The sequence below is a fragment of the Micropterus dolomieu genome, linkage group LG15, assembly GCF_021292245.1.
Source record: "Micropterus dolomieu isolate WLL.071019.BEF.003 ecotype Adirondacks linkage group LG15, ASM2129224v1, whole genome shotgun sequence".
In the NCBI taxonomy this organism is placed as follows: domain Eukaryota; kingdom Metazoa; phylum Chordata; class Actinopteri; order Centrarchiformes; family Centrarchidae; genus Micropterus; species Micropterus dolomieu.
Genome location: NC_060164.1, coordinates 14,657,898 through 14,671,134, shown reverse-complemented (window position 1 = coordinate 14,671,134; position 13,237 = coordinate 14,657,898). Strand labels below are relative to the sequence as shown.

General features: G+C 41.4%; 2 protein-coding genes across 6 annotated transcripts; one reads left to right on the top strand and one right to left on the bottom strand.

Annotated features, from left to right (window-relative positions):
- Nucleotides 1-637: 637 nt before the first annotated feature.
- Nucleotides 638-7,925, bottom strand: ftr14l (finTRIM family, member 14-like). Of its 2 annotated transcripts, none has more exons than XM_046070603.1 (8): nucleotides 7,771-7,925; nucleotides 3,905-4,284; nucleotides 3,694-3,789; nucleotides 2,962-3,195; nucleotides 2,664-2,823; nucleotides 2,391-2,522; nucleotides 1,717-1,853; nucleotides 638-1,321 (listed from the first exon to the last, which is right to left on the bottom strand). In XM_046070603.1, exons 1-8 carry the CDS (start codon nucleotides 7,892-7,894, stop codon nucleotides 938-940), a joined length of 1,647 nt encoding a protein of 548 aa, XP_045926559.1. In that variant the 5' UTR covers nucleotides 7,895-7,925; the 3' UTR covers nucleotides 638-937. The 2 variants fall into 2 exon arrangements, with proteins under 2 accessions (XP_045926559.1, XP_045926560.1); XM_046070604.1 differs by lacking the exon at nucleotides 7,771-7,925 and adding an exon at nucleotides 7,327-7,372.
- si:ch211-198a12.6 (uncharacterized protein LOC563253 homolog) lies at nucleotides 6,766-12,551 on the top strand. 4 transcript variants are annotated; one of them, XM_046070598.1, is made up of 2 exons: nucleotides 6,766-6,943; nucleotides 9,769-12,551. In XM_046070598.1, exons 1-2 carry the CDS (start codon nucleotides 6,781-6,783, stop codon nucleotides 11,541-11,543), a joined length of 1,938 nt encoding a protein of 645 aa, XP_045926554.1. In that variant the 5' UTR covers nucleotides 6,766-6,780; the 3' UTR covers nucleotides 11,544-12,551. The 4 variants fall into 4 exon arrangements, with proteins under 4 accessions (XP_045926554.1, XP_045926557.1, XP_045926558.1 ...); XM_046070601.1 differs by lacking the exon at nucleotides 6,766-6,943 and adding an exon at nucleotides 7,605-7,782; XM_046070602.1 differs by lacking the exon at nucleotides 6,766-6,943 and adding an exon at nucleotides 8,068-8,257.
- Nucleotides 12,552-13,237: the final 686 nt, after the last annotated feature.

The following is a 13,237-nucleotide window of genomic DNA, read 5'->3' as shown; positions in this document are numbered from 1 at the left end:
CCCAGTTTTCTTCTCTTACAGTAAAGTAAAACTGCCCGGCTACTAAAGAAGTTCATTTTGGAACAAAGAATAACAAATTCTCTCTGTGTATGTGTGTGTGTGTGTGTGTGTGTGTGTGTGTATCCTGTTTGTGTGATGTAGAATTAAAGCATGTCCGTTCAGCAAAACGTGTTTCTGATGCCCCCTGGAGCTTTAACTTGTTAATGTCTCTCTACCCCTGTAGCCAAGAATACCCTCAATATGATTTGATTTTATGTTCTGTTGGTATCCTATTGCTTTTCAGGCTTTGAACATTTTCTACATTTATAACTTCAAGCAAACAAAACAATTTGATGCCTGTTTGGAAAATGCAAGTTTTTCTTTCTTGGTTTTCACTACTGTTGGGCCCAGGTGGTGGAAGGGTATTTCCAGATGTCCTGTATTAATGGAGCCAAGATAAACAACACCAACTCCAGTAATGTTGAGCCACTCTGCACATAATGTGGTTTATTTTTAACAGGATCCGTGAAAGCTGTCTTGTGCAAATCCATATTTTATGTGCCAGATAAATCAGTGATTCTTTGGGGGTTTTAGAAACAGTGATTTTATTTCACAGATAGCATTTATAACAAACCAGTAACCTATGTGACATGCTTTAACAATAACAGAAAAAAAGATGTGAGACATCGAGAAAATAACATGATTATCAAGTATTGCATATTTATCCTACTTAAAACCGACACATTTTGTTATCATCTCTTCAGATAGAGTGCCCTAAAACAACAATCAGTGACCAAAAGAACAAAAACAGCTCAATTGAATTGTTTAAAACACACATACAATCATACATTAGGGAAAAAAACCTTTAGCAAAAGGTAAAGAAAAACGAGCAATTCAAATTTTACATCTTTATTGAAAATATTGAGTAACTTTGATGCAAATTACTAACATTATTCTTCTAAAGTCTTATACTAGTACCAAAGCCCCACACACTGAACGCAGGGTAGAGGGGCTCTGTGAATGTTGTCTGGACTCTGTGCAGAAGCTTCATGCCATCCAAGACACTGTAAAATGCAAGTGTTCCTGCAGCATGATCCACGTAGACGCCAATACGTGATGACATTGGAGCTGCAATATCTTTGCTCTTATTATTGTGCACAAAGGAGAATTTGGAATCAGAGCAGTACAGACTCCACGACTTGTCGTTCCAGCCCAGGCTGCATTCATTGCCATTTCCTTTACGGCGGATTCCCCTGTAGGTAACAGCCACGTCCACCTCTGTTCCCCTCCAGTCCACCTCCCAGTAACAACGAGCCCCAGTCACGCTCTCTCTGCACAACACCTGGATGAATGAGAGATCAAAAGACAAAGAGTTCATTTATGCATGGTTAATAACAGCTGTTGAGATGAGAGTTTACATAACTTAGAAATCTTAGTGTGACTGCACAGTGGAAAACTAAAGACTAAGATTTGGGTAGCAATTTTTAATCAATACCAATTGACAACTAAATAAGTCTTAAACACTTATGCCACTTCACGGGGGCGATTCAAAGAGCATGTTGCCTGACAGTAAAAGCTCCTTTTAGTCTTAAGTCTATACTCAGGTTTCGTTATGACCGCCTTCTTGATAACATTGTCATTTAACATGACCTGTTGGCACAGATATACCAGTAGGTTAACTTCCCTCCTCCTCTTTGATGATACCCTGGTGAGCAGTAAATTCTGGTAAATTCTCACCTGCTGCCAGTGGTCAAATCGGTCTGGGTGATCAGGGTAGTTCTTAGGCTCACTCTTCATCGTAGCTGTTCGGTTACCCTCAGAGAGGTGAAGGTTTGGGTGGACAGTGTTGACATCCAGAATCAACTGGCAGGAGTCTACACAATGCAGAACAGTATAATTAAGGTGTTTTTGCAGTCTTTTGTCTTCCAATTGAATGTTATCAAATGTTTTGGTATTTGTCTCTTTTGAGATTATGAGCCTGTAATGTAACAGTCTAGCGCTTCTTTTGCTTCAAATCACCTAATTTAACACTTGTGACACGAATATGTTCAGGAATGACAAAGTTATCCCACTAAAACCTTTTACTGCATCGCTTTGTTAAAACAGTTTCCACAGGTGGAGTATAAGCAGGAGCACCTGTGTTTGTTTAAGTTATACTGAACTGTAAGTTTGCTTTCTTAAATTTCACCAAACCTGTTCTGCGAGCAGCATGCCTTTCGTAACACCTCCCTTTACTGTCCCTTTGTTAGAGATTCCTACTATATGACATAATGACTATCGTTTTGAACCCTTTGGTACAGCATACACTTCACTAGTCGGAGTATGAGTGGGGTTTGATATAATTGCCAAGTAGCCTTGCCAAATTAGTGTTTCAAAACAGGTTAAGACAGGCTTCTCTGTAAAAAGCTCACACTTCATGAAATCTTCTCTTGTCTTCGGTTCTTCCCATGTCTTTGATTCTTTTCTTGTCTTTGGTGCTTCCCTCAAAATTGACTCTCTCCTCGTCTTTGTCTCACCTTCTTGCGTGACGTAGACTTCCTTCACTATGAAGAGACAGTTAAGAAAACACATGGCCGCATAAGCTTTGTCAAAGCGACAGCAACCTAAAACACCGCTCCTGATGGGAACCCCTCTACAGAGAGACATCAACGCCATGTGAGAGTTAGAAAGACAAATTTGTTCACCTGCTCCTATGATTTTGCTCATTTCTGTTTTGCTAACTTCCTCTACTTGTAATTTCAGTGAAGCAATGGCTCTCTTGGTGGCATCAAAGGAGTAATTGGGAGCAACGCTGATGTTGTTGAGGTCTTCATATCCTGAGGGGCCTGACAGGGACTGCCAGCTCTGGTATAAAATAAGAAGATAAAGATAAGAGAGGAGACGTATCTAGTACATAGCCCAAACATTGCATAATACTACTGTTTTCTCTTTTTTGCACCACACAAGGTCTTGGTGGGGGTCCTCAGTACAGATCAAGCTCACCTGTAGAAAGTGTATGTGATCATCAGTATGTGAGAGCTTCTCCAGGTCAGTGTGTCTCTTCCTCAGCAGAGTGATCTCTTCCTCCAAGCGGTTAAGCAGTATCTCTGCCCGTGTCACGGTGGTCTTTTCGTGGGAACGGATCATCTCCTTGACTTCATTGTGTTTCCTCTCTATGGAAAGCAGAAGCTCAGTGAAGATGCGTTCGTTCTCCTCTAGTACCGTCAGAGCTGAGTGCTGATGAGATACATTAGAAATAGAGGGAGAGAGTTTGTTCAAATATGTAACACACTGTGAAAACATTCCAGTAAAAGTAAAAAGTCCTGCATTCAAAACTTAAGTAAAAGTAAAAGTATGTAAGTATTTTTAGCAAAATGTATGTAAAGCATCAAAGTAAAAGTACTCATTCTGCAGAAAAATGGTCCCTGGCGGTGTTTTACTGTTATATCGTGTTTTTGGATTAATAATACTGCTATATTAATGTAATTGTAATGTTGCTGTTCTGTGAGACCCACGTGTCTTTAAAAAACATCCACTTTTCATGAGCTCGGAAGGACCGCCCCGTTTTCAACTTACTATACTGGAGTATAAAGTTGCATACAATTGAAATACTCAAGTAAAAATTCCATGTGCTTGTACTTAAGTACAATCCTTGAGTAACTGTAGGCTACTTAGTTACATTTTGTCACTGTATGTTGATAGAAGTACGACTTGAGTGAGATGATTTTTACATACTTTAACTGATTCAACAGCTTGTCGGAGATCCTGCCATTTTTTTACCCTCTGGTCAATCCTCTGTTGAGACTTGTGCAGCGTGGTACCAAGTTGTTTCTGTAGAGGGAATCACATTAAAGTTGCCATCATCAGTGGATGATGCCACAGCAGAGGCCTTGTACAACAAAAGTAACTAAACTAAAGTATAGACTGACAGATATTCACCACTCACTTGTTTCTCGGTCCTCTCAGTTCCAGCCGGGACGATGTCGTGGTGTTTGTGTTCGTCCATCATGCACAGAACACACACTGATGTCTCATCCGTGCGACAAAAAGCTTCCAGCAGCTTGTCATGCTGTGCACAGATCTTCTCTCTCATCTGACCTGTTGCTTTGACCAGTTTGTGCTTCATCATGGCGGGGTACTCATAGTGAGACAGGATGTGGGTCTCGCAGTAGGATGCCAGGCACACCAAGCACGACTTCTCTGCCTTCTGCTTACTTGTTGTGCAGAAGTCACACAGGACATCCCCATACTTGGCCTGGGCCCTGGGCCCCCTGGACTGGCTACGACTGGTAGAGCGACGAGATCTCTCTGTGCTGTTGTATCTGTCTAAATCCAGAGAGTTAGGCTGGGACATTTTTACCAGGAGCTAAATAATAAGAGGTCCAGCAAAATTAAAACCCAGAGGTGATTTAGCTCAGCAACGAAGCGTTAACCTGTCACTAAAATGGGTTGAGATCAACAGCTAAAGAAAAGCCTCAACAAAAAGTGAGCAGGACGATGTATCCACAGAGAAAATGAGTTCCTGAAACAGCTCCAGTGAAACTGGGTGACTGACGGCGTGTGGGACAGAATGTTAGCTATGTGGTTTACTCTCAATGTAAAACCAGTATTCCTGGTTGGGTGTTTAATAGTGAGGAAATGGGTGTTACTACAAATATGCTGCCTGAAACAAAGAAGGTTGAGACAAAGGAGAGGAGAGGAAAAGTTGAAAGAACCTGAATTAAAAAGGAGTGTTTATTAATTCAATATAAAACCCTTTTTTATCTGGGGTGTGGGATGAAAATGTATATAGATTTGGATTTCGACTTTGAGGATAGAGATAGCATTATCTGAGTGTTTATATGTTTCCAAGTGTTCAAAGTACGAGACTCACCTAAAACTGTGACCTTCAAAAAGCATTAGCCTTGGGAATTTCTCACATTGATTTGATCTACACTGTTAAGGAATGGCCTTCAATTTGTTTTGTTTGTTTCAAGATCACATTTGTGTTATGTCTACCTTTGGACTCATTCCCATGATATGTACAATACATGCTGCCCAAACAATCAGGGCATTCATCAAACTGACAATAGTAAAACAGCATCATCTTGTGGGACTAATCCCTTACTACTATATACCCTCAAACATCCAGCATACTGTATATAAAAGGACTGTGTCTAGAACCTCATCCTTATTACTGCTAATTGTGTCTAGTTGATAATCCTCCTCAAAGCTCTTTGTAAAACCTACAAAGAATAATATTGCTGTTATATTTCAAGATCCATAAGCTTTGACAATTATCACATTCTGCATTGCCTTAAAATCAACTCAACCTAACTGAGAAAAGAGTTATTCTCCACCAACACAATCAAAATGAGGGAATATCTTTTGAAGACTTAGAGAATCTTTGACCAGCAGTGATGGAGCCATAGGTGTCATTGGGGACATGTTCCCACCATTCTTTTAAACAGCTGATTTTGTTCCCACCACTTTTTGGAAGCATTTGTTAGACATGTACGCTTAGCTTGCAACAAGAAATGTTAAATAACAAATGAAAGTGCAAAAGCTTTATTTGCACAATGACAAAACATAGAATGCAATGTTAATATGGAAAAAGTTACTTTAGCCAGTAAAACACAAGCTACTAATTACTGCAATATATTGCATTCTATTTTGAATTGTCATCTGCCACCTGAATTTTGTGTTTCCCTTTAAATAAAGATATTGCACCATAAATTGGTGCAGAATTATCCAGAATGCAGGAAATTAAGTGTTTAATGCTGAATATTTTCAGGGGGGTGACCCCCAGAACCCCCACTCATCTATTTCAGCACTTAATATTTCTTCAGAATAGTGTTAAAATATCTTCTCGTCTCTTTCTTGTGAACCCAATATTGTATCTCGTCATGACTCGTGAGGTAAGTGGATCTTCACTCACTCACCTACTCTGAGCCCTTCCGCCCCCACCACATTTAAACACAAAGTGACGCCCTTAGTTGGAGCTGCTCTGGCGGCTCATGGTGGCTTACGACAATAGGGGAGACCTGGTTTGGCTGCAACACTTTTTGCTTCAGCAACTATAACTGAATTTTTTTAGACAAAAGAAGTAAAAATGGATGCTACACTATAATATGCGTGCAATAAAGGAATAATGTTGTGTGTCAATGTGTGTATATTCTTAATCAGAGTCACAATCAGTGCTTGAATTGGCTGTTCGGTACGCTGTATTGTCATGGTTAAAAAAAAAAAACTTTAAAAAAAACAACAATTTTTTTTTTACCTCAAAATCAGTTTTTCTCTATATATTCTAAATGTGCCTGTTTCCAGCCTTGACGACCACCATGTTTGATCGGGGAGGAAGTAGGTAAATACTGAAATGATCTCATGACTCCTATCTTATCTCAAATTGGTGGAATTGGTGTTGTTACAACCCTCCCCATGTTACAACCATACCAATATGTTGATTCGTCCTCCATCTGTATTCTCTTTTACAGGGGTGGAATGTAAATAAGTATGTTTACTCAAGTACTGATCTTCAGCACAGTTTTAAGATGTAGTGGAGTAGAAGAATAAGGTTGCATAAAATGAAAATACTCGACTAAAGTACAAATACCTCGAATGTACACGTAAGTAGGCTACATTATTTGAGTAAATGTACTTAGTAACATTCCACCACTGATATAACCCAAATACTGCATATGAAGACATACATGAGTGTTTTTATGCTCTCGTGTTGGATGAAGGACCCCAAGCCTGTAGAGGGCGATGGTGGTGTTAGTGCTGTATTGAAACGACAATGAATGCTTTCGCTAAAGTGCGTCGGTAGTCCAACGTTGGCGCCAGATGAGCAGTGGCGCCAGCTATACACACAGACCGAGAGAGGAAGACACACACAGCGGTTTGACGAGCCTCTCAACAGCCTGCAAAGCCCTTCTCAGTCCAGAGTTTGAAGCAGTTAAACGATTCTCTTTTTTTCTTCTCCAATCAAAAGTAAAAAGACAGAAAGGTGGGTCTGTGCATGCACGAATTTATACACTTAAAACCGGCGTGATCCTTAACGTTACTGCTGTTGATTGTTCATCGTTTAAATACAACTCACTCTATCGTGAATAGTTGCAACGTTAGCGCAGAGGGAAGTCTCTGTTGAACGGAATATGATATTCTTTATTATGGTAGTCAGCGTACGGGGTTTTGTCTATGGTCTGCTTTTCTTCTCCAATTCTGATAGTAACGAACTTTGTAATGGAAAAATACAGGCCTCGACTCGCACTAACATTTTGTTCCGTTGAAAAAGCAGACACAGCGACATAAGTTAGGTACTGGCATATGGGAATATCTCGGCTCTGAATCTCATCCAAGTTATTTTTGAGACATTAAAAAAACACATACTAACGTTATACATCGTCGTAGAATCGGCCCATCCGCCTTTCATGAATCAACGTCAAGTGTGTCTTTGCATGCGAAATCAGACTTAACAAGGTCGGATGGGCGGTTTGGCAAAGCTTCCGCTCCTATGTTTTACAATCTACAGGCTAGTACTAAACTCGGGCGCAGGCTGTAGCCGGGCTAGCAAACTGGATTAGCTGGCTTGTTAGCCTGGCATCATGGCTATGTAGCCAGCACGCTAATACTGTCTCGGCTGGGTAGCTGCTAACATCAGCAAGGCCGCCATTGAAGTCGTGTGTGTGGTTTGTCTGGTGCTGCCGCAGTACAGGAGGGCTGTAGGTTTGCAGCCAAGATCTGTCGCACCCTCTTAAGCAGTAAAACTGCAGAATAGTGTTGTGTTTGGTTGATGTATTTAAAACTGCGTTTGCTGTGGGAGTTGTGTCTTACGTGGATTCGTATGTAAGTAAAATGCGTCCTTTCCCGGGCTTTTCGCACAGCATTCATCGCCCTCACGGTTAGCCATCTTTGTTTCAGCTAGCCAAGTCCTGGTTGGAATTACGGTGTGGCTCATAGCTTGCTAACCTGTTTACCATTAGCTTAAAACGTCGTATTCGGTGATAGTACGTGTTAAACGAGCGTCCACGGGTATGCCCATATTATCATACAAACATTTGGCTAAGACTGTTTTTTGGCTTGCACGGTGATCGTTTCGGGGTTGGCTCTTGCTAATTCAATATGTTTTGAAGGGCGGAAGCTAACTTGGCTAACGTTCGCTAGCGGCAGCCATCTTAGGCGAGCATGTAATCTTGGCTAGCTGGAAGTGCTGGTGTGGCACAACAAGATGGCCTGTTAATACTCGCACAAGGAGAATTTCCGCGTCCGTAGTTGTGTCAGAAATAGTACCAATTTACTCAGTTAATTTACCAATTTTAATGTAAGTATTTCGCTGTTCTCTTAGCGCTTACTACAATAACTCACATGTTGCTTTTGCTATGAAGCTAGTTAGCTGGCTAAATCGTGAACACCTTAGCAGCTAACACAATGCTGTTTTGTCGTTAACCAGTTCCCCCTCGATCGTAGCCAGCTAACTAGCGGCTATGAAGGCTATTTGTAGCTGTTATTGAAGGCTAGCAACCAGCACTTCGGTGTTTAATAACAAAACATCGCTATTGAAATGCCTCTACTCATCAAAGTTGAATTTGATATTAACGTATAACTTGGCGAACTACGCACAAACTGATTTTGCAGGTCGGTCAGGCGTTGACTGGCGGATTAAGTTAGAATTGAGAGCTTGATCAACATGGGGTGGTCCATTTTGTTTTTATCAATTGTGTTAGCTAGTGAAGCTCCTATTGAGCGCTAACTTGGCTAGCAAATAGATAATTTAGCTTGCTAAGTAGTACAAGCACACCGTTGATGATAAATGAGGCATACACTTAACCTCAATCATTCAGTTTTCTTAAGCATGACATTAATGCTGCAGACTCTTATGTTAGATTAATAAACATAGGCCAGAATTGATAATCTCATCTAAATGAAGGGCTTCCCTTGTCACACTAATCGTTGTTGTTGTTTAAGGTGTGAACAATGTTGCCAAATTGTGGTATATATAATTTTGGATCGGACCAATGGTATATATCACGGTACAGTTATTATTCAGTTAAGTCAATATTACCATTCTAATCACACTTGATGATTTTCTTCTTTATATGGAACTTGCTTACAAACAACCCCTCTCTGTATTTACAATCACTCTCCTCCACCTTTTGTCACACTCTTCTTCTGTGGTGGTTGGCAAATCAGCTTAGAGGTGCATTGTCTTCACTCTCATTGGATGTGAGAACGCAGTAAGCAGTCCTGCTTCCCAAATCGCTACCTTAGGAGGCATTTGGATTCGCTGGATCATGTGAGAATCCAGCCCTGATTGCTACATCCCATGCCCCAACTATATAGCAGAGACAATAAGGGATAAGTCCCACGGTGAAAACGGTAGGGCCAAATTTCTAACTGTGGAACCAATTGCTATATTGTGTCAGCCAAGGTTGTGGTGTCGAATCTCTGCAAGCAGGACTCCTCCAGGGGAAAATCAGTGTCAAACTTCTGCTGCAAACGCATTTTATTCTGTTTGATTTGTATCTTATCACATGACGGGGTGATTATTAATGTTGTCTGCATAAAGATAACAGTTAAAGTCGTATGTTTTAATGGATGTTAATTTAAATCAGGGTTGTCTGTTTCCATAATTGTGTCCAGAGTCAGTGAGAACTATGATAAAATAATTAACCTACATTTTTAACTAGGATACAAATTTTTCATAACACTATCGTGGTCTTTAATAAACCCAGAATATACTTTTTGTTGTAGAGACACAAACTAACTCAATAAAATAAAACACTTAATGCACTGTAGTTATATATGTCTTCTCTTTATTCAATCTTTTTGCAGGTCTGCTTACTGACCAGAGCATCAGCGCTGCACTGAACAAAACAAACTATACACCCCGATTCCTTCTTGTGTCATCGCCCGGCAGGAAAACGGAGGTCGTGGGGCTGGAGTGTGTGCTCATGGCGGAGTCAGAGACTGAATGTGACACACCCGGCCTTGACACGCTTGGGTCGGAGTGTGTCATAGCCCACAGCCATGTCGACCTGCATTATGGAGCAGAAACTGAGATCATGACAGAAGAAAAGCGTGGATTGGAGCTGGAGATCCATGGCTCAGACTTAAAGATCCAGGGACTGGGGACAGAGCTCGGAGCTGTAGCATGCGTGGATGCAATTGTAGCCGAGTCAGACCACGATTACATTAAGGTGGAACATGGTGAGATGCACTGTTTCACTGGGGCAGAAATCAAGACGACAGGAAGTGAGGCTCTGCTGGGAGAGGTGCTGCTTAAGACGGAAAGCGAGCATGTGGTGAAAGTAGAGTCTGACCATGGTGGGGAGTTGACAGTAGAGTCTGAGAATGGTGTAATTATACATGAAGCCCACGGTCTGCAATGCAACGAATGTGGAGAGATTTTTGGCAGCATAGCTGATCTTCACCAACACTTTGAGATCCATAAAGACCTAAACCCTTACATCTGTGTCCACTGTGGTGAGAGCTTTGCTGTGGAGGCCAGCCTCAAGCAGCACATGAAGATTCACATGAAAGAAAAGCCCTATGTTCCCCCTGGAGTTGAGATAATGGGGAAAGATGTTATTGATGCCTACAGCCTGAAGTCTCATCAAATGATTCATTTGCCAGACAAACCCCACCGATGCTCAGAGTGCGGTAAGAGCTTTGCTGCAGCCATCACACTGAGAGAACACATGAAGATGCATTCAGAGGACAAACCCTACAAGTGCACCCAGTGTAGGAAGAGCTTTGTCCGCAGGAGGCATCTGAAAAAGCACCAGGAGGTCCATGCGCGTGAGAAGCCATATACCTGCGGCCAGTGTGGCAAGGGCTTCGCTACAACTTCGAATCTGAAGCAGCATCAGAAGACGCACGCTGCAGTCGTGCTCGGAGACAAACCCCACAGGTGCGCACAATGTGGAAAGTGTTTTGCGGCTGCTGCCACTCTGAGAGAGCACCAGAGGATCCACTCAGGTGAGAAGCCATACAAATGCAACATGTGTAGGAAGAGTTTTGTCCGCAAACGCCATCTGAAGAAGCACCAGCAAGTCCATGCCGGAGGGAAGCCCTATACCTGCAGACATTGCAACAAGGGCTTCAATCACTCTTCTTCTCTCTCTCGCCACCACAAAACCCACCTGCAGAATCCAGTGTTTTCTCCACCCCAGCCTGGGAAAACCATGTCCTACGGCACCCCCCCGAAGCAGAGGGTGCACCAGCAGGGAGACAAGCCCTACATGTGCCACCATTGTGATAAGGGTTTCAATCATTCCTCTTCCCTGTCCCGGCACCAAAGAGTCCACTCGGAGGGAAAGAGTTATACCTGCACCCACTGTGGCAAAAGATTCAATCACTCCTCCTCCCTTGCTAGACATCAGAGAGTTCACTTGGAGAACAAACAGCAACAGCAGCAGCCGCAACCACCGCAGCCGCAACCACAGCAGTACAGCACCATTCCCACAGGGAAGGGATTCCCTAACAACGCCTTTCCAAAACAGCGCATCCTGTCAGTTGAAAAACCTTACAGGTGCTCCCAGTGTGGAAAAGGCTTTAACCATTCATCTTCCCTCTCCAGACACCATAGGATTCATGTAGATCAGTGAGCACCCTCTCCCTACCGCACATGCTATCCCATGCAAGCGCAAACATCCCAGCTCACCCCACCCACTGTTTCTGTTCTACCAATGGTCCCATCATTGATATTGCCATGCCACAGGAAACGTCAGGCCACCTTCTATAGACAAGTGGTCAGGTCAGCACATTGCTATGTTGAAGTGGAGCAGTTGAGAATAAATGGACAGTAACGCTCAAGTCTCAAAAGAAAATGGCTTGTCCTGAAGGACTGTGTAACCTATAATTCAGAGCTGAACCCAGGATGAGAAGGGTATGATAATAGATTGTGAAGGAGCCTCTGTTCTTCTTTGTGATTGTGCTACTCTTGCTCCAGGACCTCTTTTTTGAACACTTTTAAAAGGAAAAAAAAAACGTGATTTGAAGATCTACATGATGTAAGTTGTTACCTGGGGAAAATATGCTTCACCCTCTGGTTAGTCTTTTTGATAGAAGAATTCAGTTTATGTACCTTCAGGTGGGCACGTGCTTTTCAGCTGCAACTTTATTCAGTGCTATCAACACAATTGGTGAACAAGAACTGTTGTCTCAATTTAAATAGTTAATTCTTTTTCACCAACATAACCCATGTGAAGCAAACATCGAAAATCCAATGTAAATACTTATTGATTTTCTTTTATATATATATATGTATAGGTGACTAGTGTGCTGTTCCAAAAGATTACATTTTTGATAGTAATATCCACTTTGTCTCCACCTTTTTTTTCTTTTTATGACTTTAATTTGTTTTAAGTCTTGGAGATAAACATGTTGCAGGTGTTCTCATGCAGCTTATTCTGGAATTTGGGCTCCATCAGACATGAGCCATCTTGTATATTTATAAGGTTGTTTTCTTGTATGTCTACGATGGGTTAGCGCTGCTGCATAGACTGTACAGAGAGCAATACTGGCTTGACACCCTGATTCTATTATGACATGCAATTTAGCCATTAGGAAATGCATAATAGAAAATAAAAACCTACTGGGTAGCATATACAACATGACCTGTGTCCTAATTATTTACTGTGCAGTTTCCTCTGTACCCTGCACCAAATGTACATGAAATGCAACATCACACTCTGTTTATTACTTTGGAGACTAATTCAGTACCTGCGTATAGAATATAGGTAACTTCATGTTCTGCAAACTATCACAATTGATGAAAAAAGGTTGTGTGTGTATACTAAAAGACTACATGAGTCTTCTCACTTTTACAAGACTTAAAGATTTTTCTGAATTCCAATGGATTGCGCTCTATTTACTGTTATGTGTATAAAACAAAAAAAAAATTATTAAAAAAACCTTTTACAAATTGATGTATTTTTTTAGATATGGCTTGGGTTATATGAAAGGGAATGAGAGAGATACAGTTTTTATGGGAGTGAACATTGTGAGCAATATTTTCTTTCCTTTTTATTTGGATAACAATTGTGCTTCAAACTGTAGCATAGGTTTCTTCCTTGTGTTAGATAGGTGCCTTATTGCATGCTATGTAGAAATGTATGCCGAGCTGTTTGAGAAAAAGTTAGGGTTTTCAGGAGTCTTTTGTTCTTATTCATACTAACTTACCCTACATTTTAATTTGATGTCACTGATACCTATTGCTTTTTTTGCTTTCATGTATATTACCATGTGTTTACACTGTTACAACCATATTGTCTCCCCCCCCCCCCCCCCCCCCCCCCCC